Source organism: Pinus tabuliformis, chromosome 5_2, assembly GCF_031772625.1.
Source record: "Pinus tabuliformis cultivar Carrire ecotype Pingquan chromosome 5_2, CPIR1, whole genome shotgun sequence".
Classification (NCBI taxonomy): domain Eukaryota; kingdom Viridiplantae; phylum Streptophyta; class Pinopsida; order Pinales; family Pinaceae; genus Pinus; species Pinus tabuliformis.
In genome coordinates, this window is record NC_142306.1 from 751,646,430 (window position 1) to 751,671,984 (window position 25,555).

At 39.0% G+C, this 25,555-nt stretch overlaps 1 protein-coding gene across 1 annotated transcript; it reads right to left on the bottom strand.

Moving 5' to 3' along the window:
• Positions 1 to 2,655: 2,655 nt before the first annotated feature.
• Positions 2,656 to 3,273, bottom strand: LOC149161427 (uncharacterized). Its single transcript, XM_089434877.1, has one exon. The coding sequence runs from the start codon at positions 3,271 to 3,273 to the stop codon at positions 2,656 to 2,658; it is 618 nt and encodes a 205-aa protein (XP_089291003.1).
• Between the last annotated feature and the right edge of the window lie 22,282 nt (positions 3,274 to 25,555).

Below are 25,555 nucleotides of genomic sequence, written 5' to 3' on the forward strand. Positions count from 1 at the left end.
TGTTCAGGACTCGAACCTTATAATTTTCGATCTAGAAAATAGTACACCGCGCTTACCTCATCAAATAGCTTTCCAAATCCCAGTGTTAGTTAAAAACAGACCTTGTTATAGGACTGTGATTGATGAGGGAGCCTCAATGTGTATTATGTCGATACAGTGTTGGAGATCACTTGGTTCTCCTTTGCTAAATCAATCCCCGAAGATTCTAAAGGCCTTTGATGGCCATGGGTTTCATCCTTTTGGCATTCTACAGGATTTACCTATAGGGGTGGAAGGAAAAACTGTTAATCTAGATATGGAGGTGGTTGATGCCCCTCTAGATTACAACCTTCTCTTGGGTCGTAGTTGTTCTTACGCTATGACAGCTGTCGTTTCATCGGTCTTTCGGCTTATAAAGTTCCCTCATAATGGAAATATCGTAACTATAGGCCAGCTGACTTACTTTTCATCCGACCCAGCCTCTTTTGAAAGTATTTAGCATGTCGGCAAAACAACTATCCCGTATAAGGATGTTGGAGTAGGACTAGTTAAAGATTCTAGTTTACTAGGAACTTTTCCTTTTCCTTCTACCAACGCATCGTCTTCTACTGCAACCATTCATATGATTTCGTCAGACACTGTTTTTTTGATGATCCTTGGATCGTACCTTCTGAATCTGAGATAGACTCATTTGGTGATGTTAGGTCTTTGAGTCCATATGAAATTGCGTATCAGATCCTGCAGTCATTTTCCGACCCATCTTCAACCAAAATTGACTTAATGAATGTGGTCCATGAGGAATCACTTTCAACATAAAACTCGGATTCAACAACGTTTTTCGAACTTGTTAACACTGATGAGAAAATTCATGAAATCCTATGTGTCAATGATTTACCATGGGAAGATCTTCATCATAGATCTTCGTTTTTACGCGAGAGTGATCGTTTTGAAAATTATTTTTCATCTATTTTTATGACTGAATATGTCAAGGAACCTCAGAATCCAATGAAAAATCCTGATTCAAAGTTAAATTTGGGAAACATTTCTTGAACTATTCCTATTGATATTTCGGTTAAGCCTGGAATTTTTGAAAACATTCATATAGGTGCCTCTTGTACGGAAGATGAAATTCAAACAGATAAGGCCCTATTTCAAGAATTCCGCGACATGTTTGCCTGGTCATATGAGAAAATGCCAGGAATTGACCCCGCAATTGTTGTTCATGAAATCAAAACTTACCTGGATGCTAAACCCGTCTAGCAACGTTTGCGTCAGATCCACTCGAGAAAAGTTGTTGCTATTAAAGCAGAAGTTGAAAAATTACTCAAAGCAGGTTTCATTTATCCGATTCCGTTAACAGATTGGGTATCGAATATTGTTCCCGTTAACAAAAAGCAAGGGACAATAAGAATATGTATCGATTATAGGGACATTAATCGAGCCTGTCCAAAAGACAATTACCCAACTCCCTATATCGATCAAATCATTGATGATTGTGCCGACAGTGAAATATTTTCCTTCATGGATGGTTTTTCCGGATACAATCAAATCAATATTCTACCTGCCGATCAACCAAAAACAACTTTCATTTTTCCATGGGGGACATTTTCTTATTGCAAATTACCTTTTGGGCTCAAGAACGTCGGGGAAACTTTTCAAAGGGCCATGTATTACGCATTTCATGACATCAAGCACATTGTGCAACCTTATCTCGATGATTTACCTGCTCATTCATTAAATCGAGTTGATCATCTCATCCACTTACGAGCAACCTTTATGAGGTGTAGGCATTATCGGATTAGGTTGAATTCACACAAGTGTGTTTTCTGTATAGAAACGAGTCGGTTACTAGGGTTTGTTGTTTCGAAAGCCGACATTCGCGTCGATCCCTCGAAGGTTGAAGCTATTGTCAAATTGACTCCTCCTTCGAGTCTTCGCCAACTCCAAAGTTTGCAAGGGAAAACAAACTTTTTACGTTGATTCATTGCTAACTACGCCGACATCACAAAGGATTTTACCCGGTTGTTGAAACATAATACTCCATTCTTTTGGGATGAGATAGCTGATAAATATTTTGATGCACTAAAACACACGTTGACCCATGCGCCGTTATTGCATCCTCCCAATTACAACTAGGACTACTTCTTGTATCTTGCCACCTCGCATTCCACCATCGGAATGGTGTTAGTTCAGGAAGATGAATTCGATATTGAACATGTGATATATTACCTTAGTCGAACTTTAAATCCAACTATTAGGCAAGCACTGTGACCAGGAGAAATTCTACTATTGCTGCTGAGATGTATCTTCTTGTGAGGAAGCTTGATCCGGAGCTGGATTTTATAAACCTTGATGTGGAGCTCCTCGTGAACCATCCTGGCAGTGATATCATGACATTTCGTGACTAGATGAGAGCCCCTGCACTTGAAGAGACATTTACCAACTGTTGTCATGTCTTGAGGGCGAAAATTATTCGACAGTAGAATACACGGCCTGCAGTTCTGAACAGAGGAGATTTTTTGCTCTGCTCTAGGCGATTTTTCTTTGTTTTTCATGGAAGACAAATAAGGGAGGATCGCCTTCTAAATCTGCGTTGTATTGATATCCCCTTTTTTAAAATGAATGTTGAAAATTCCCAAGTCTTGTATAATGGGCCAAATCACCATTGAGGGCTGGTTATGGGATTGGTTTGTCATATACATCGTGATTTTCTCTGGCTGTCCCTACCCCTCTGTCCACCGCCTTGTTGGCTAAGGCATATGCAGCTTGATTATGAGCTCTTAACACATGTTTGTAGACAACCTTCCCAAGCAGGTTAACATTATCATTAATTCTTTGCTTTATTTTATTCAAGGCTTGATTTTTGAAATCTCTTCCAGCTTCCATTGCCGCTATTATAATAGCAGAATCTCCAATAATGATTGGATCTTTCACCTGAAGCTTTGTGAGGATGCTAGTACCCATAAGCAATTCATAAGCCTCAGTCCTGTTGTTTGATAGAGTCCCTAGCCCCCCTTCAAACATGGAAATTGTTTCTCCTTGTTGATCCAGGATAAGCCCGCCTGCCCTAGCTCTTCCGGGGTTGTTCTTCGAGGCTCCATCAAAGAAGAGGATGTAGCTTTTTTGGTTTTTGATCCACCCCTCTATTTCCCTTTCATTGCCCTGAAGCTTCCAATTTTCCTGGTTGTTTCCAACCGTCTTTGGTATATGATTCCTAATTGGGCCATCCATGGGAATTTTGTTGTACCAATCCTTTTCTACTTGTGTCCAGCTGGTTTGATCCATGGGCGACATACCTTTATAGTTGATCATTTCCACAATTTGGGCCCAAGTTTTGGATAGAATAGAACCTAAGCTAGGTTTTTTGCCCTTGAAGATACACTTGTTTCTTGCCAACCAGATGTGCCAGCAAAGGGTGGAGGGGAGACACTTCTAGACACTCATGATGGTGACCTTATTTCTCTTGGCATACGGGTAGCTATGAGTCCAGTTCTTGTGTAGAGGAGACAACTGCTCAATTGAATCAATATTTAACTCGAGGGGGTTGATAACTTGCTTCCAGCACTGTCTAGCTATGGCACAATTCAAAAAGAGGTGTTGGGTGCTCTCTTCTTCTTCTTGGCAAAGAACACACATAGAAGGCCCATGAATGCCTTTTTTCCTCAAATTCTCAGCTGTAAGAATCCTCCCTTTCAGCAGGGTCCAGGTGAAAAACTTGATTTTAGGAAGGCAAGCATTCTTCCACACAGCTGGCCAAAGGCTCCAATTATCATAGTTGCTATGGTTTCGGAGGAAGTTGTAACCAGATTTGACAGTGTAAATTCCTCCGCTAGGATCCCAAATATAACTGTCCTTACTCTTTTTATTTATCGGGGCTGAGCCATAGAGCAGAGCCTTCAACTCTTCCCACTGATCAGAAAGGCGATTTGGTAGAGGGGGCTTTTTCCAAGCAATCCATCTATTTTGATCCCACTCCGAGATGGAGAATAAGGAAGATATACCCTTCTCCTCCAACCAGTCATGGAGATCTCTCAAATTGTGGTTTCCTTTTAACGGAGTTGTCCCCATAATTCTGTCATTCCAAATGGAAGTGTTTTCTCCGTTTCCAGGATTTCTTGAGAATTGATCTTTAATGTGAGGAATGGTTTTTTTAATAAGCCTCCAGATTTGGGTACAAGGACATTCCGGAATCAGCTCATTAATCAGCGAGGACCTCTACCCGTTGAGATATTTCCTGGCCAAGGCTTCTCCCCACCACTGATCCTACCCATTTAGCATACGCCAGACTAGCTTGATACCGAGAGCCTTGTTAGTTATGTTGGGGAGGTGGATGGAGATACCTCCAAATTCGAAGGGAAGAGTCACTTGATCCCACCGAACCAAACTGAACTTTTTGGAGTCCTGTCTCCCACCCCACCAAAGGAAGCCTCTGATTATAAGCTCCATTTGCTTGTGAATGCTAGCTGGAGCCAAAGTTAAAGCAAACTGATAAATTGGCAAAGCCGAAAGGAGAGCTTTGATTAAGATGGTTCTGCCAGCCAAGTTTAACCACATCATCCCCCAACTTTGGATTTTCCCTCTCACTTTCTCGATTTGTTTATTCCAGGTCTCTGTCTTAATCCCTTCTTTGGCCAGTGGTAACCCCAAATATATGAAATGACTCCATTTTTGTTGAACTAGGATTTCCAGGATTTGAGAGATCCTTTGCATGATATTGTTTGGCACATTCCAGGTGTATATTCTGCATTTTTTATTGTTCAAAAGACCTCCAGAGGCAGCTAAGAAGTCATCTAACACCTTTTTGAACCTTCTAGCAATAATACTTAAGGCACCCCCAATCAAGAGATTATCATCAATGAAGAGAGAGTGATTAATTTCTTTAACCCCTCGATCAATTCTGATACCAGTAATTTCACTTCTGATTCTCTAGCTGTATGCTAAGCGTTTCTGCCATAATTATGTAAAGAAAAGGGGAGAGCGGGCATCCCTGTCTCAAACCTCTAGTGCTATGAAAGTATCTGCTGGGCCTTCCATTAATCAAAGTTGCAATCCATGGATTGGAGATGCACGCTTCAATGATCCTAATAAACTTGGGTGAGATGCCAAAATTTTGAAGAGCTGCAACAAGAAAGCGATGGCAAACACGATCAAAAGCATTAGCCATGTCCAACTTTATGACCATACCTCTTTCATTGTTTTGGATGCTACTGTGGATGGCTTCTTGAATGAGGATCACATTATCAGTTATTTGCCTTTTTGGGACGAAGCCCCCTTGGTTTTCCGAAATGATACAAGGCAGGATTTTTTTAATCGGTTTGCCAAAATCTTAGTGATGATTTTATAGGAGGAGTTGCATAGAGAAATTGGCCTGAATCTATCAAAGGAGATAGGATTTGGCTCTTTGGGGATGAGGGCCAAGTGAGAAGTTTTCGTGTTTTCCCCCACTTTGTGTTTTTTGAAGACATTCTTAATCATACGGACCAGATCTTTTTTAATTGTCTCCCAATGGCTCTTATAGAAAGCAATGGTGAATCCATCGGGGCCTGGAGCTTTTTCCGGGTGCATGCTCCAGATAGCCTCCCTTATTTCCTCCATTGTTACCTCCTTCTCAAGCTCACTGTTTTGATGTTCACTAACTTTGCTGCTAATTTGCTGAAGAAAATCAACACTTTCCACTTGTTGCTCCCTAGCTGTGAGGAGGTTTTTAAAATAGTTATACGCTACCTCTTTTATTTCTTCTTTTCCCTTTATTTCCTGTCCTTCCATTTGGATTTTGTCAATTTGGTTGCCCACTCGTCGAATCTTGAGGTTGTTGTGGAAAAAAGCAGTGTTCTTGTCCCCTGCTTGGATCCATAGACATCTGGACTTTTGCCTGAGTTCCTCCTCTTCATTTCTATTTTTCTTGTAGAGGGCCAAAAACATTTTTGTTTCATGGGCTTTGTCTTATTTAGTAGCTTGCTGACTTTCCTTTTCTTTGTTCCACTTTTCCATCTTCTCTTGCAACTTTGATTTTTTTTCTTGTCCCTGATCGCTTCTTCTCTGGCCCATGCTTTCATTTTTTCCCTCACATTTTTCAGCTTGGTTTCCCACACATACTATGGGAAGCCCAACACCTCTACGTCCCATCTTTCTTTTATTATATTCCTGAAGCTTTCTTTGTTATCCCAAATTTTGTTGTATTTGAATGGGATCGGGCCCTGATTTTCCCACTTGTCCAGGATGAGCACAACCAGCTTATGATCTGATGTCGAGGCATGCACGATTTTGCTCTTGATGGATGGAAAAATTGCTGCTATATCCTCCTGAATCAAGATTCTATCAAGCCTTTCCTTTATGTTATGAACACCCTTTCTTTTGTTGTTCCATGTGAATGTTTTGTTGCTGGATGGATATCAAGCAGATTATGCTCAACAATAATATCCTCCAAGGCTGCTCTTGACGGATCTCCAAGGTATCTACCTCCCAACTTTTCCTCTATATTCCGTATCAGATTTAGATCCCCTCCCATGACTAGATTATCTATCTGATCATCTTGTACCTCTTCTTTTAATGACTCCCAGCATAAAGCTTTGTCTCTGTAGTGATTTGGTGAATAGATGTTTATGACCATATATTTGACATTTGTGTTCTTCTTTGTTAAATTTGTCCTGACTGTTGTTGAGTTTTTGGCTGATAATTTTCCAATTCCATTTATTCCACAACGTACCAATGCCTCCTGAGGCCCCGTTGGAGTCTATGGCTATTCCTTCATAATTTTTTTGTGTTGCTATCAAGTTTTGAAACTCTTGGTTACTGATTTTGGTCTCTTGGATCATTAATATATCCAGTTGTTCTTGCTTTATTAGGTCTCTTGTTGCATTGAGTTTTAAAGCAGAACCCAACCCCCTGCTGTTCCAAGAGACCAAGATCATTATTTACTTGGTTTGTGGTGGTTCCCAACCTTGTCCTTCTGCTGCGTTTTCTCCCCACTTCCTTTCTGTTTGCCGAGGAAGGTGTCCATTGGCTGTTGGGTGCCAATAGCCATATCCTTTGCTGCGGCCTCATCTCTAAGTTCCTTGTTGGATTTCCTCCCGGCTTTTTTTGGTTGTTCCGGAGCATTGTTTGTTTCTTTGACTTTATTTCTAGTGAGGATTCTATCAATGGAAGGGGGGGGAGGTGAGAAACTAAGGGGTGGGGATGAGCTACTGACAATAGCATTGGGCTAGGGAGGGGAACGAGGGGATGGGGGATCTTCATCCAGGAGTTCGAAGGGATTAGATGACGGTTCTACCGGAGGAGCAGGATTTATGGGGGGGTTAGAGGAAGTAGCAGTATTTCCTTGAGCTTGAGTGAGGTTCTGGGTAGCTTGTTTATTGCTTGTTTTCTTCCTTTTCACTTGTTCCCAATTGTTTTCTTGGACTTCTGCATTCTCTACCGTCTCCACTTCCTTTAGTTTGCTACACCTATTTGCAAAATGACCATACTCATGACATACCTTGCATTTGAAGGGAATTTTCTCGTAGTCCAGCTATTGGATGTGTGCCCATTGATCCACCTTGAGTTTGATTGCCTCCAGAAGCCCTTTTCCTAGATCTACTTCAACGCAAATCCTGGCACAAGCATGCATGTTGTCTTTTGGTTTGCATCTATCAATATACTTTCCTACCACGTTCCTTATTGATTTGACTGACTCATCACTCCAACAGTGGAGAGGAAGATGCGACAGCCTGACCTAGACCAGCACTGCATTTGGGATGTCCATCTGAGTGTCAAAGTCTGGAGACCATCTATTCAGATATAGGCCTCTCGAGTCCATGAAGTATGTTCCATTCCTGAAAATAAGGTTCCTATCTTCTTTGGATTCAAATAAAAAATTATAGTATCCCCTTCCACAGAACTTGATGGTGATTTTCCCTTGTATGTTGGCGCTGCAATTTCTCTCCACCCATTTTTGGACTGCTCTGGGGGAGGGCCACAGACCTGTAAACCGCCCAACCAATCCCCGTTCAGTTAGAGAAATAGTTTCTTTTCAAGGGAGAGTTGGGGGTAAGGATATCTCAAGGATGTCATCTAGCCTTTTGACAAATTTGCTTGTAGTTGTCCTGGCTTTTGGAGCTCCATGATATGCTATTAGGGAGGCAAAAGCTACTTCGTGATTAGTTTCTTCATTCGTAGAAGGTGAGCCTTCCCCAGACAGGAGAGGCATTGGACAGCGGGAAGCTCAGCAGCAGGAGGCTGCCAAGCCCAGAGGCAGAGAGTTGAGATCAGCCCGATAAGATTAGCCAAGGGGGAGGCCAGAAGGAAGGGAGGGAGCCCAGCAGCAGCAGGCTGCCAGGCAGGGTAGCTGCAGGAGGCAGAGGCTAGGTCACGGGTACGCATGCAGCTAGCGAAAAAAATTCCTTGTTTTTTGCATTTTAACTATTAAAGATATAGCTTATTTAGAGATATTACTATTCAAAGATATTGTTAATCATGTCTGTCAAAAGTTTTTATGGTTTCAGAATGTATTCTGTGGGGCTTATTTTAACGCATGCTTAACTTTCTAAGATGCATATCATGGTTTGGAATATAAACATAATATTCACTCTAAAGGTTGTAGATTGTTCTTTTGTTAACTTCTCTAAATCACTGATGTATTATTCTTCCGAAATGATTTTGGGTTATTTTCCCAGAGAAGTTAAATCTATAGGCATTACTTCACTGTTATTCATCGATGTATATAAAATGACTGAATATAACTAGCAATTTAAAATGACATAATATATCTAAATATAAAACGACAAATTGTCTCTAGTAATCTCTACTAATGTTAACTATCCATTACTAAATAGTAATAACCCCTTTTAGTTAATGATTACAAAGAAAACATTGTATTACTTATCTGTCTCCCACTGTGTTTATAACCGTGCAAGTATTTCCCTTTCTGGGAAGGTCTCAACACCCAGCGACAAATTCTAGCAATTATGTCCAAATTCCCCCTCAGAGCTCTTCCTACTCCTGACAATGAATAAGTCTGTTGTAGTCCGGTATCTTGGGAATCATGACCACGGTCCAGCCTCAAGTCACATACCATTTCGACTGTAATCCATAGCTTTTCCCATTGGTTACTTTTGTCCAGCTCAAGGAAAATATGGGCAGCAGAATTTATGCTTCCTTTTCCTCTGGATTTTTCCAACCCCCTTACGATTCTACCTCTTTTCCCTTTTGATGAAATTGATGAGCAACTGTTTGTAACTGTCTCCTAGTGACAACTGAGGAATGTGTCCATTACCCATTATATTGAGAAGATCAACCCACTCATCTCTAATGGATTTCAACAAGAGAGTTTTCAAAGTTTCCCCATCTAACTTATTTATTTTTTCCCTTTTAACATTATAAGCAAATATTTCAACAAAGTCTTCAATATTTTCATCTTCTTTCTGTAGCATTTTAAAGACTTCGTCCTTAATATTATGGGGCATACATTACTCCTTATATTTCTCTAAGAATGTAGTTTTCATTTGTTCTCATGTTCTTATGTATTTTATTCCTAAAATCATAAACCATTTTTAATGTTGCATCATTAAGGGCTACAGGGAATACTTTTAACTTTTGAGCATCATGCAGATAATCATATGATGCACACAAGACTTCAGGAAAAGTTTTAGGATCTTCACTCCTTAGTCCATGAAAGTTTGGATGGATATAGGGTGAGATATTTTTCATTGTCACAGTTGTAATTTCATCAAGGATAGGATATCCAAAGGGTTTTAGATTTATATATTCTCCTCTTCCTCTTCCTCCACATCTTCCACCTCCCCTATTTCCTCCTCTTCCTCCTCCAATCCTAGGTTGTTCACCATTAAAATTATGTACCTCTCCTCCCCTTATCCAACCATTGTAGATTCTTTAGAACTAATATGGGGTTCTAGTTGCAAGATGGGTTTCAATTTCCTCTAGTTCCTCTAGTTCTTCTATTAATGGTTTGTTAAAATAGGCTTCTTCTTCATGTTCTTCAATATGAACTTCCAACTCCAGAGCTAGAAGTTGTTTGTTATATACCTAGGGGGGATAATATGGGGTACTAAGGGAGGTACCCAAGGTAATAATGTAATAATGGGATGGGCCATAGTAATAAATAAGGTGGTTAACCCATGTCATGTAAGGGACCACAGGTAGTTAATAATAATGTAATGGGCCCATGGTATTAGTTGATGGTATGAGGAAACCATGGTAATGATGCATGGTATTGTATGTATGAGGCCTATATAGAGGCTAGAGACTCCACATGGAGGGAGATGAAGATGAAGAGAAGTATTATTGTACGAACATGCATATGGCTTGTGGAGTGTTCTCCTTCCTTAAGGAGTGAATGTATGGTGTTGCCCTACCATAAGGGTTTTGATAATAAAGAAGAATTTATATCTATTTTGATCTTGTTATTCTTGGGTTATTTATGTTATCATAATATTCTTGGATCAGATATACAACAATTGGTATCAGAGCACTTTCTTGGGCAAATCGTGGAATTTTTTTTATTTTTGCAGGGATTTTTTGGGTGGCGAATTTGCAGATCAGATCTGTACGTTTTGGTGCAATATTTTCAGAATCTATTTGCATATCTGTATTCCTTGTGAAAAAATACCCAAATTCAAAAAAAAAATCAGTTGAATCGGAGTCCGGATAAAGGAGATATCGCTGATCTAAAAATCAGTGGGGTTGCAGACAATTTTCAGGGCAGCGAGTTTGCAGCGCATATCTAGAAGCCCTGGTGCAAGATCTGCAAAATCTAATTATATATCTGTATTCTTTGGGAAAAAAAACCCGATTTCAAAAAAACAATTGGTCGAATTAGAGTCCGGATGAGGGAGATATCGCTGATTTAAAATCAACTCGTTTTGCAGACATTTTGGGTGACGGCGGGAGAGTAGCAGAGCAGATCTGGAATTCTAGGGCCTGGATCAAGATTTTTATCACATGGGCAGATGCAGAATGGTTGTTCCATTTCCAAAAACAGGTTATAATAGAGATTCTGAGCAATATTGACGAAACTGTGACATTTTCAAATTTTCGCCAAGTAAGTGAATTTTTTCCCAAACCATTCATGGCTTCTAGCAAGGTTCTATACTTTATAGGAAAAGATGATGGTCCTACTTTTGAAGAATACATAAAACACTAGAAGTGGGCATGGAACAATCTGTGGAGGAATTCATTGCGGTTTGGTTTCAAAGATGAGGCTCACAAATGGTATCGCTCACTTGATGACAAACTGTTGACCAAACTCTCAGATGCAGAATTTGAAAAAGTCTTTTTAGACAAATGGTCTCGTGCTAGAAAAAAGGAGAATGAGACACATAAGGGGTTAATTGCTACGGGTGTCTCCTTATTGCAGGTTCATGGATTGATTCAGAAGGAGAAAATCGTTGTGACTATAAATCCTAGTTGCAAGCAAAATCTTATAAGTGTTAATTTGGCAAAAAGATTGCAAGTTCCAGAAAAACTCATTGAAACTGCACATGTTGATAATGAGGATGTTCAAGTGTACAAGGATTTGAAGATTTCTATGGATAAATATGTGTTGCATGGTGATTTTTATGCTTCAGATATGGATAACATGGATGTTGTTTTGGGATACCCTTGGATGGAATCAGTGGGTACCATAAATATTAATGTGCAGAAGAAATTCCTGAAGCTCTGGTATAAAAAGAAGAAAATTACATTACAGGATATTTCCATTAATAAGCAGGTAGAGTCCAAGGAGGCTGAAGCAGAAGATGTTCCAGAGTCTGAGGATGAGCTAGTAATGATAGATAATCAAACACAAACAGAGGCTGAAGCAGAAAAGGCTACAGGTACTGATACATCAGAGGACGGCTCAGTGGTTGAAGTCATATTGGAAAAGAAGACACCACAACGGGCACCACAGCAGGGTGAATTAAAGAAAAAGACACCGTGGGTTAAAACTTCAACATATCATCACCCACATCACCCCGCAAGACAGCAACCAACAAGATGGCAACCAATTAGCCACAAGGGCAACAACCCCCGTATGACGGATAGCAAGGAGCGACAATCCACCTACTACACATAGAAGAGCTACCACGGTCAACTTCCATCTCAAGCGAACGAGGCACCAACGAGAACGAGGGTTCACCTTTCTCTTGGCTGGCTAGATGCACGTTCCTGGTACCAATGGACTACTCTTTTGAGTAGATCTTATTATTTGTGTTCTTACAATGTTTTGGGGACGAAACATGCTTAGGGGGGTGGAATGTTATATACCTAGGGGGGATAATATGGGGTACTAAGGGAGGTTCCCAAGGTAATAATTTAATAATGGGATGGGCCATAGTAATAAATAAGGTGGTTAACCCATGTCATGTAAGGGACCACAAGTAGTTAATAATAATGTAATGGGCCCATGGTATTAGTTGATGGTATGAGGAAACCATGGTAATGATGCATGGTATTGTATTTATGAGGTCTATATAGAGGCTAGAGACTCCACATGGAGGGAGATGAAGATGAAGAGAAGTATTATTGTATGAACAAGCATATGGCTTGTGGAGTGTTCTCCTTCCTTAAGGAGTGAATGTATGGTGTTGCCCTACCATAAGGGTTTTGATAATAAAGAAGAATTTCTATCTATTTTGATCTTGTTATTCTTGGGTTATTTATGTTATCATAATATTCTTGGATTAGATATACAACATTGTTCTCGAGTTGAAGATAGGAAAATTACTTCTATTGTTGGGGATATGGGATCTTCTTCTTCTATTATGGCTTGTGTTGATGAAGTTGGTGAATCTCTGGGTTGGATTTCAGATCTTAATACCTAAGGGAGCTTTTGTTTGCCTACTATGAATGGAATTTGAGTTTGTGTGGGTGTTGTGGCACTATGAGGTCGTGGTGGGGTAAGTGATGTGGTTGGAATTAAACTCCTTCCTATACCTACAAATATACCCCTAGAGTCTCTTTCCCTATGCATATCATGTTTTTGTTTTTGTTGTTTATTTTTATTATCGAAAAGAAATAAAGAATTCTATTTACACTTACTCAGCAATGGCACCAAAATATTTGGCAACTTAATTTTCTTAAATTGATTACATAAATTATCGACCAGAGTTGGTAAAGTTGTGAAGTGCAAGTGCACAGTATATGCTAGAAACCTTTTTATTAAGTTGGATTTATTAATTGATTGGGTTATTGGAAATGTGTTTTTAAGTTTTGTATTCCTATTTCAAAATTAAATTAACATTGTTATCTAGTCAAAATAAAATGATTCCGAATTTAAAGCACTATTTCTTACTTGAAAAATGAAACTATAAAGAACTAATTCTCTCATAATGAAAACTATATTAACTCACACTTGTAGAATCAAAACTATATTAACTCACCCTTGCAGAATGAAAACTATATGAACTAACACTTCCAACATGAAAACTATATTAACTCACACTCGCAAAATGAAAACTATATTAATTCACACTTGCTTCAAAATTGAAAGTTCAAGAAAGTAACTGTAAACAAAGCACTCTTCTTCTAAAATTAAACTAAGAATACTTTTGAATAAAAATGCTATGAACATAAAGTTGAAAGAAATCTATATACCCAAATCTATAGAGGGAAACATCTTATGTTATGAAGTTGAAATTATTTTTAATGAAATTCCAAAGAAATCATAAGAAAATCATTGGTATTTTGATGATTCAAATCAACTTCAGAAACTCTAAAAGAGAGTTGTAAATCTAACATAAGAAGATAATGAACCCTCACTGTTTGTAGGGGCCCTCGAAAAACAGGCGGTCTCAAGCTTCAATGAACAGTTAACTGCGCATCAAGTCTTCAAAGGCGCTTCCATTAAATAAAAACACAGAGTTTCAAAATTATTATAGTCACAAAATATTCATTTTCGTCATCCCCTGTTTTGTCCTGCCTTACAGTATTTATAAAAGTCATTCAATAAATTTTTGAGGCTTTCATTCCTACTTTCGGCTAACAGAGTTCTAATTCAAACTATTAAATTGATATTCCTAATTTTAGCTTCTAACAAATAGACATTTACACACAATTTTCTGTTCGGCAAAGAAAAATTGTGAGGAGTTTTCATCTCGGTCTCTCGCTCACTTGCTCTAGCTACGTGTTGAATTTTTCCTTTGACCACACAATTTAGGCTTTCTTATAATGATTTGGTGCAAATAAAAAGGAGGAGATCATTGAGGGGATCAACCTATTTTTTCCCATATCTTTATTTCCTTGAATGGAGCCTCAAACCCTGTTCAACAATGGAGTTGGCTACAGAAACGGATAGCAGCTGCAAAATTGCACAAATCTGGTAGCCAATGCAAAATTTAACTTAATAATAAGGAACATTTTTGAAATATGAAATATAGGATAATTAGTACCTTACCTATCTAAAAAAAATTCAATTTGATGCTTATTAAGTACAAAATAATGATCAAGGAGAAGGAAAATGAGTAAAGAAGAGTGTCAAGATGAAGCATTCATGAGGCTCTACACTATGTATGGCTCTTAGCATGTTTTTACTTATATATGAATGGATGATGTGTCGATGACATAATATATGACAATGCAGAAGATGAAACGAGGGAACAATGGTTCATAGTGATTCTCATATAAGTATGAGATCCCTACACTTAATTATGTCATTTACACATGTTGATGATATATTTGACAAAATGCCTATCATGACAAGTAGAGTTCTAGTTAAGATCTCGTTCAACTTATTTCTTTTCTATCATTGTTTCCCTGTAGTTTTATTGATTTTAAACCATCACTCCATTCTAGGCAGTGACCTGGGCTCTGGGCCTGAAAAATTCACCTAAATCTCGGGGTCACTGGCATAGAACTGGTAATTTTAGTCTCTGGTCACTAGCAAGCAAGCCTCTTATAGTAAATTTGGGTTTCTGGAATCTCTCTTACCTATAGCATGGGAGAGACTAAGGCCTAAGGTGTCCAAAACATTAGTGGGACCCAGGGACAAGCTGTCTAAGTGGTTGGTATGTATCCTGAGGATTCTGAAGTTGACGTTGGATGACTGTGTGTGATTTTTCCATTGATTCCACTTCCTTAAGGTCACATTGGAGGTCGAATCCAATCATAGTGGCCTCTCGTGTCATGTTTGCCCCGATTAGCTAGTTACTTGGGTAGATGTGGGAGGAGGGTGTTACAGAGTGGTATCAGAGCATGGTTGAACCATTAGAATGGATGCCTGATGTGTGTTGGTCATGCATTCATGCTAGTTGCATGTGTGTCCCTTACACTTTAATTCCATGTGCTTGTTGCATTTGCTTAATGATTGATTATGGTTGTAGTAATGTTTCCATGGAGAATTTGATATTGATTTCGTGGAATGCATTTTTCATGAGTATGTGACTGGTTGCATAAGGATTATATGTCACTTACATGTTGATTTTATGTTGCCTACTTACATACTTGTATGTTAGGCTACATTCTTGCAGGATTGATTACATGTATCAGTCTTGTATGTTGATTACAATAATTGATTTCTTATGCTCGACTACATGCACTTATATGTATGTGTAGTTGGTTAGGCATTGCTTATGCATATTGTTGGTTTCATGTGGTAATTTGTACAATGGAGTAATCGTTTTTTTCATGCATGAGGTCATAGCATGCATTGTTTATATGGCCTTGCATTCATGACTAGACCCTAACTAGAGTGATGCTTATGTGTTGATACATTTATTTGTGTATGTCTATATGTTGTTATGTCTATGTTATACATGTATCACATTGATTTAGAAATCTTGCAGAAAAGGTATACTCCTCGAGTTATACTAAGGTACATTAATTTACTGTGATTTGGTTTATTTGACAGATTATGCATTGCAAGAAAAATATCAAATGGCTAGCAAGGTGGTAGACTACATAGAATCTTCCTATGCACCATATGAGTAGCATGGTACGGGGAATAATTATGATTTGGCCGATACATTGATAAGATTGAAGGAAGAGATAAGAATTTGTAAGGCAGATAATGATAAGATCATACAGGCACAAGAGAAGGAAACAGAGGTTAATGTTATACTTCAGAGTTTGTCATACTTGTAGCGAAAAGGGCCACTTCAGATTAGCCATGGACATGGGGAAGGAACTAATGGGGTGTATGGTAGTAGGTCTCTTGGTAGACACAGGTCATATAAATATGACACAATGAGAGATGGCAGGTTGCTGGACACTCTATATAGGAGAGGCGATGAGTACAGGTACTATTTTAGTTATGGTTCGAATAGACATTATGATCATCATCACTATCATCCTTATAGGAGGACTGATAGGAGATACTTGCCATATGAATTCAAGGAAGAGAAACCACCTACTTTTCATGGAGATGTGAAGAAGCTAGGAGAGGCATAGGCTTGGATACTTGGGATGAAAAAATTATTTGAGTTTCATAAGTACACCAATAACATGAAGGCCAGAATAGTTATCTCCATCTTAAAAGGTAAAGCAAACCATCTGGTGGAAAGATGTTAAGCGGGTTAGAGACATTAGGATAGATGAATTGAGTTGGTGGGAGTTCAAGAGGATTGTTAGGAAGAAATAGTTGTCAGAGAGGTGCTACGATAGTAAGGCTAAAGATGGGATCAATGGAAGATGAAGAGTACACGACCAAGTTTATGGAGCTATTGAGGTATCTATCATATCCTACCAGTGAGAACGCTAAAGTTTAGATATTTGTCAGTGGTTTTCCATCAGCATTTAGAGGTCAGATGGAGTATGATGAGCCTCAGTCACTTGAGGAATTTATTGGGAAATTGAAGCATTGCTATGAACAGTCAAAGCATAAGAATCAATCTTAGCATGGATGGAAGGGAAAAGAAAAGGTAGATGTAAATGGTAGCTTGGGATAAAAATTCCTTAGAATGAAAATGGGAAAGAAAATGTGGCACTGCAAAAGAGATTTAATGCAGCTAGACAAGGATATGGGTTACAACAACATCATAAACATAGAGGTGAGGGCACTAGTTGGTTGGAGTGTTGGACATGTGGTGAGGAGCACCTTAAGAGAGATTGTTTGCAACATCAGGGTGGTATGCCTAACATATAAAGTGCACATGAGGCACATACTATTGGGGATGTTGGTTAGAGTATTCCACATATCTATGCAGTGGTGGACAACAGGCAGGAAGAACACTAGGCATCTATCATTGAGATAGACAATAAGCTTTGTGATCAATTTATTTCTATTTTGATTGACCTTGGATCTGTATATAGCTATGCTAGTCGTGACTTGGTGGATAAGTGTGGTTTGAAGAAGGAATTGCATTCAGGATCTTGGTTAGTGTAGTTGACTATAGGTATAAGGAAGCGAGTTCATCATTGGGTAAGAGCTTGCGAATTTGACTTAAATGGTATTCCTATCACATCACATTTGAATGTATTACCATTTGGATCATACATTATGTTGTTGGGCATGGATTGGTTGTATCTTCATAGAATTGATGAGCTCCAGTATTGCAACAAGGATGCTACAACTCCTAGGTCTACCAACTTTACTTCATCAACCTGGGGTTCGTACAAACTTGGAGGTGATAGTGTTGTATACACAGTAGATGCAATGGTCTACTCTTGTCACTTTTCAACTGGGGTGATAAACCACTAGGGTTTTTCAAAACCAATCTTCTATTGACTAGGAGCCTGCCTACTAACAACAAATGGAAAACTATCTTTAATGTGGAAAGGAAATGTTGCCTACTCTAGGAAATGAAAAGGCTGAATGGGAAAGTGCTATGAAATGACATGAAACTATCTAACTAATAATATACACACATTACTTGCAAACAAGAACTAATTTAACGTTTCATTCTAACATCTAGTTATTTAGACTAAATAAGCATGGAAATTATCCTGAAACTACTATAACTTCTATATGCATGTACTAACTAGAAATTGTAGAAAAGAGTATTTTTTATTTTCAATTTTATAAATGAAAATTCTAAGTGAAGTAGTATGATATTTTGTAGGGGAGAAAGTCATGGGGAAAAAGGTACAGTATGGTACTGAGGGTATGGAAGCCAAGTGGAGGCATAACCTAAGCTCAGATGATCATTTCTACTCAACGCAGGCTTAAAATAGGCTACTACAAGATTTCCTATAGTACTACAGGATGTCCTAGTTTACTACAGGAAATAGGGTGAATGTTATAGGAATGTAGGAGAGGTAGAATAAAGTGTGGTAAAGGTGTCTAATGGTGTATTAAATCATAGAGGATGTGTACACTACCCAAGTCCCAACCCAACTCTTTAATATGGTTCAATTTCCTCAAGGGAGATGTCCCCTTTTCTACAAAACATAAATTTGGATTAGGGATTGGTAGACTTTGGCAGTATGCGTGAAGAAGAGTTGGATGAGGCTGGTGAAATGAGTTCCCCTTACAGATCAAAAACTCTTACAACAACATGCGTTCTTTCCTTCATTTATTCATAACTTCATTTAAATATGGAAAAGATGAGTTGAATTTAGGAAAAACAGAGTTAATGATGGCTAATAGTGAAATCTATGAACTGCAATGATCTTTGGGCTACAACAACTTAAAGAAACCATAATGAAAATTGCAGGTACTTACAAGGAATTATAAACAATAATATACTCAATAAATAACCCTAGCCCTGCAATGATCTAAAGAGACAAATATGTTTTTGGGGCTGTGAGAGTGGGGCCCTTAAACCATGATCCCATGAGGGAGATGAGGAAGAGGCCACTATCACAAGATCTTCTGAAGTATTCACTTTAACTTGTACCACTGATCCACCTTTTCAACTAATGGAAGAAAAACTAAACAATCATTCAAGTACTTGTAAATTAAATCAACAGAAATAACTTTAGCAACTAACTATAAATGTAATATAAGCATACGTATACAAACTAAGAGGATCCTATGCTGCTAGGGTTGGGACCTAACCCAAGAGCTTTCGCCCTCTGAGTCAACTTAGTGATGGATCAAAGAAACCCTTTTCATTATCACCAAAATGCAAAAATAACATGAGAATAACAGTCACAATATCTTAAGTTCAAAATTTCCTCTTGGCTGCAATGAAAAGCTGAATCCTAATGAGGCCCTAGGACTTATTATTTATACCACTGAAGCTACCAAAACATTACTTAAAATTAAGGAGGCTTGGCTCCAAAACTCGAGATTAACTTGTATTCAACTATCACTGGCTTGGCTTCTAATGAAATCGGTGGGCTTGGCTGCTTGTAACTTTGAGCTGATGAGAAATGGTGGAGTAATATTCGAGTGATTGAGGAGTTAAAGAGGGAGATCCAATCTCATAAAATCCCTCTTGCTTGTCTACTTCTTGTTCCCGCACTTAAACTAACCAAAAATAACTCCAAATAACGCAATTAATGCACGTTAGGCCATATGACATAACATCTCACCTTCACCCTTCTCACTAAGCAAAATATAAATAAATATATAAAGAAATGTGATAAAAATTGTTTTTAATAAGCTAGAGAGTGGAATCAAGGCCCATATAATTTACCTATTGATAAGCCTCGCCATTACCCCCCTACTGAATGTGTTTCTCATCCTCTGAGCAACTTAGTCTACGTCCATGTTTGTTGGCTTAGTGGGTCCTGACACAGGTTCAGAGTTTTGCAAACAAATCCCCACACTACTGACCCTCTTGGCATCAATATGTGGAGCGTGAACTAAAGTCTCACCCGAAGCAGTATGTGGAGATGCTAGAACCAAGTTTTCGCACCCAGAGATGAGCGTGATGTCGTTTTATACCCTAAACCTACCTTCGCACATATCGATAAGCCCTTAGGGCTTATTGATATAACTTCCTTTTATCAGCCTCTAGACCTTCGCGAAGGTCTACGACTATCTTTTGCGGACCCTAAATAGGTGAATCAACCACTTACGTGCCTCTGTGGTTACTCCTAATTCTGTTATTACCCACATTGGCCTAAGTGTTTGATATATTTAACATGAAACAAGATATTCTTCATGTAAACAGTTATTATTACTTGCGTTTATATGACAATACAAATCATGTAAAATCACGCATCAATATAGTGTTAATTCATAAACCCATTATTTGTCATAACATAATCACATTCATTCATAATATAAGTAAATAGAAAAAACACAAATATTTCCAGAATAATCTCTTTATTGATACTTCGGTTCTTCTTACAGACTCAAGAATACACTGTACACTTAGTTGCAAGGGTTCGCGCACTCAGATGCAGACTCTACTCTAGGCCTCTGCGCACACAGTTGCAGAGCCTCTCTTCTACTTTAAGAATTCTTCGCTCTTACTCTTAGTGACCCATTATGTTCATTTCCTTTACTTCTTACTTAGACTCGCTAAGACTATCCTTTTTATACAATCCCATGGTCTGCAGATCATGGGTAGATCTTTTAAAGTTGACACAACTTACATAAAAGAAGGATAAAACCCTTTATGAAACTTAACTATCTACATGCTCCTCGACCATAGCTTGCTTAGACTTTACATTCTTTATAAAAAAACTTGGGATTTTTCCCCCAAAACTTGGGCTTTTCCCCCAAAATTTACCCTAGGGGACCCTATCCCAACAAAGTCTTTCATAGCTCTTGTGGTTTCTCTGACATCCTAGGCCTCTATCGATGGATTTTCCTCATGTGGATAAAATCTTGCATGCTTCTCTATTTCCTCCCACTTCTTTCTTTCCTCTTCCTCCTTTTTGCCTTCTAGCATACCCAATAGCAACAGTGGATTGAGTTTCAAACCAACCTAGTTGATTTTGAGTCTTTGTAGTGCCTTCTTATATAGTGGGGTCCCTTCTAGTGAATCTCTCATTCTTTCAGGGGAATGACATTCCCTGATCCTTAGGATGTATGGTAGGGTGCCACATCTCCTTTGGCGTGCTTGTTGGCTTTCATCCCCTAGCAATCTCAAGGTGTCCTAAAAACGTGTGACTACTTGCTCTTGTGTAGATAGGTATCTTGGTGCAAGTTGGGGTCATTGGCGATGATGTTGTGGGTGTTAATGGCAACCATATAATTGATTTGTTCTGCTCTGATGTAATGGGGCTCTCGTGCTTCTCTTTCCAACACCCTCTTCACCTCCTTAGCCCTAGCCTCCTTATGACTCATCCATGATGCAAGGGACATTAATTGTAAGCCCCCCAACTTTGCATTGGGGTCCCACACATTCAAGTATGTTAAGGCTAAGTTGTGTTTAAGTATAATTCATATATATTGGCCTTACCCTCTACGGTTCTTTGGTCACATAACTCAATGAATTTCATATAGTCTTGGAAAGGCATAGTCCCCCATCGTGCTAGTGTCTTTACCTGAAATTGTAGCCATTGATATTTGAGGTATAAGGGATATGAATTTTTTTGCATCCTACACTAGAGTGCCTCTATGGAGAGGCTTTATATGGTGGCGAATTGGATCTCTTTTTTCTATACCTGCCTCCTCACCCATGTGTTTTCTACCTCTAACTGAGATCTCATAAGTCATTCCTTGTCCCTTATCCTACTCAACTCTCTTCCCATCTCCAGTAGATTCTCTTACATATGGCCCACATCCTCTACATTATTTGATTTAGCAATTTGCATCCAATGATGTGTGCTTCCTCTCTCATTCTCAAGCTTAAAGAAGAGAAGGATGGAAAATTTTTGTGGTATTACTCTACCTCAATCAATGAATCTATAATAAGAGCTCATATTTTGTTGTGGGCTAGGTTCCTGCAGCTCTTGGGATTCTCCCTTTGATGTCTTTCAAGCATATGCCTCTTCCTCACCTTTTGTTGCTGCATCCTTGGGTTTCCTTTGTTATTATTGTCCTTTCTGCTGCTTATTTTGTGTTTCTTGTAGTGTTGACAAGGTTTCCTGTAGGACTATCTGCGTTTCCTATAGGAGGCTTTTTCCTTTCTGAAATGGGGTGAAAGGTTCCATGTTTTTCTTTGTTGATTCTGACCTGGTGACAAGCCTCCTAATATAGGTGATTGGATACTTTGGGGAAGACTTTCTTAATGTGCCCTCTTCACCTTTTATTTCTTGGGAGACTAGATTTTCGTTCTCTTTTGGTGAGTCCTTAATAATCATAGGAGTCTTGGTGGGTGCTTCTAGTTTCCCCTATTTGATCCTAGTCCTCCTCCTTGTTTTGAAATATAGGGGAGTCAGCCTCTATCTCTTCCCTTTTGATTTGATAATTGTGCTTAGGGAATTTAAGGAAGTAGTTGCCTCCCTCTCTGTTGGTTTACGAGACAACCTTGGAGATTCCTCCCTTTACTTGGTGTGTTGCTCAGGGCTTTCTTCTTCCTCATTTTGTTTTTGTGTTTTTGCCTCCTCTTCTTCCTCTAGTTCTTCTTCTTCCTCTTCACGTTCTTCTTCTTCCTCTTTTGGTTCTTCTTCTTCCTCTTCTTCAACACTAGAGGTATTGACCATATTATATTCAAGGGCTTGTATATCAATCATAGCCTCTCTATCCATGTCTCTAAATGTGGACCATTAAATGGTTATTCTCAGCTGGCTTAGGGCATCCTCCAGTATTAGCTTAATAAGTCCATGGTGTGCTAATTATTAATGTTTTCCCACTTGGACTTTTAGGCTCATGTCTATTATTGAATGTAATAAGAAGTAGGGTATGTTGCGTCTTCTGTCATTAGGTATACCCTCTCCCAGTCTCAACCCATGGAGGAGCCTAAATTGATAGCCATAGACTATACTAAACCTCCCTTCACAAGATATATATTTGAGAATATGATAACTTACCTCATTCCAAGGTTAGGGAATGCTTTCCATTCTTATCCCATTTTTATCCTCAATTGGCCTTTCATCCCTTAAGAAGAAGTTATACTTTGCAAAAGTGATTGCAGCCTTATCCTCCTTTCTCCTTGGCATCCCTTGAGGAAGTGTGCTGATTCTGCTAATTACTTAGGGAGTAATTGTGATTGACAGTCCTCTTACCACTATGGTAGCACTTATCCTAGCCTCAGGGTTAAGTGCCATGGAAAACTCTTCAGCTATAGCATCATCATATCCTTTGAGTTTCTCAAAGAATCCCAACCAATTATGTCTTTTGAATATTTCTACCACAGGGAGATGGAGGTGTATCCTTGATGTCTATGTGGGTTCTCTTTTGTTAAACCCTCATGTTATGTTCCTTTTCTGGTTGTCTGACTGTGAGGAGTCTGGTAGGCTTAGATTTAGTTTTTCAGGTGATTGAGGGTGATGAATGGTTGTAATTTTCCCTATCTCTACACACTTTCAAATTGTTCACAAATTTTTGAACTCCCAGACCCACTATAATCACATAAAAACCCAATTTTTTTCTGTTCCTTGCTATCAATTCAAAGCATATGATATATGGAAGCCCTACCTTTCATTGTGATGCTTTGGAAGAGGAGAATTTCTGACCAACTAGACGCTATGCACCTCTTTTTAGCATTCCTTGTGAATTTCCATTATTTCCTGTGGCTCGCTGCGTTTCTTATAGTTGTTGCTTCATGTAGGGTGTCTGAAATAGGTTTGCATCCTCGATGGTTCTCCAAGGTGGTCATGGCCCTCTCTAATATAAAAATGAACAAATGGTTCATGAGATTTCATAATATTTTCTTTTTATGGCTGATTCCTTGGAGCATTGTATTGGTTGGAAGTGTACGAAATTTCCTCTTATGGATCGCTGGCCCACTGTTAGCTATCATGTATCCTCTCCTCGTAATCATTGCCCACTCTCCCACAACTTAACTCGACCACCTTTCCAACTCATCCTTGTCTAATGTGATGGTGCCATGTGTCAAGCCGACTAGGATTTCACTTTTCATTTTCAAGCTGAGGATGACCAAGTTAACTTGCCACCTTCAGCTTATAAAATCAACCTTTTCATTTTCCTACACTTTTACTATATCTTACCTAGGGAAGAAATCAGATGAGGTGCCATACCTATTCCTTGCTTTCCTTGGTTGCTGCATGCTGGAGGATGGGTCTTTTGTGCTTATTTTTATTTAGGTAAGTGCTTATCCTTTGGTATTTTTTTGATATCTTTCTTCCTGTTGATGTGGTTGTCCTCTTTGTTGCTGTGTGGAGGTGTTTGGTCCTGCTAATGTTTCTACTGAGCTCTGGATGGGAGTCATAGTGTTTGCAGGGGTGTTGGAGCTCCTTTCTTTCCTTGGTGTTGAAGGAGAGTACACAAAGAGCTGTTGCTGTGAGAGCATAGGCTGCTACAGGGTTTCCTGTAGTTACTACAGGAAACCCGTAGCTGTTGTTTTCATCACTTTTTTTCACCTGGAGGAGGAACAAGTGGTGATGTAGGAGTGGAAAGCGTGGAAATGGGGGAGATGGAGTGGTAGGTGAGTGAGGCCAATGATGCCATGGCCCTTGGACTTTTCTATTTTTCTTTTTTTGTATATATATATATATAATTTTTCTTTTGAGTGGTTTTTGATGGACACAAAGGGTGGTATGGTCATGAGTTGGTGTTGGGTGAGAGGTGGTGAGCTGTATGGTCCCCTTTTTCAACCGAGAACAAGCCTCCATCATCATTTCCCAACTGGAATTACATTCATGTAGATTTTCAGGACATCCTGTAGTACTACAGTAAACTCCTGTAGTAACTACAAGAAATCCAGTAGAAGTTAGCAAATTACCTGTTAACTATTTTTTCATGCCTGGAAGTGACGATGGATGATGGAGACATGGTAGGCATGGGAGATATGAAGTGAATGAAGGAAGAATGGGGTGTGTCTTGGCTTGTTGTCCTCTGTTTCCTTTAAAAACCTACAAGAATCAAAAACATTTATCAGTGGGAAGGTTTGAAGTCCCTGCCATGTTATTTTGTTTTTTTCTTTTTTCTTTTTATCTTTTTTTTGAAAGGCACACAAGTCACCACAAAGGAGGTTTTCTGTCTACGTGCCTTAGGTGCCTCAAGGAAGGTTTTCAGCTAGGGATCTTTCTTTTCTTTTTTTCACTCTTGGGTTGCTGCAAGGAGGGTTTCAACCACAAAAGATAGCCTGAGGTGCCTCATAGAGGTTTTCACCTAAGTCCCTTATTGTATTTTTTCTTTTTTCATTTTTTTCCAAAAATAAAATAGTCTTAAAAAATTTTGTGAGACAGAATCTGAGACACATCCGAGCACATTCACTTCCTTACTAATGGTATTGATGAACTCTTCCCTTGAAAGAGGTCTTTTATAGGCTTTCAGTTAGTATCCATTTGACCAGAAAGGGGATACCTTCTTCATCAATGTTACTTACCTGCACAACCCAATTGTCATGGCACTTCTCTATTAGATATAGGCCCAGCCACCTGGTCATCAATTTTCCTTTGAAGTCCTTGAACCTGGAGTCATATAGCAGAGCCCAACCACCTCCTTGAAAAACTTTGTCTTTGATGTTTTTTCCATGCAAAACCTTTCTTTGTACTTGAGTCACCTTTGTGTGTAGGGAGGACAACATCCTGACTTCATCTAAACCATTGAGTTGGAGCAGCCTCTCTTGTTGTGCCCTTGTAACATCCAAATCCAACTTTCATTCCATTCTCAAAGTGTTGTACTCAAACTCAATGGAGAGTAGAGTCTTCTTCCCATAGACGAAATCATAAGGGGTGAAGCCAGTGGTTGTCTTCCAAG

Bases quoted from the DNA above. Each gene is read 5' to 3' on its own strand.
- LOC149161427 (XM_089434877.1), bottom strand. From the start codon at position 3,273: ATGTCGCCCATGGATCAAACCAGCTGGACACAAGTAGAAAAGGATTGG.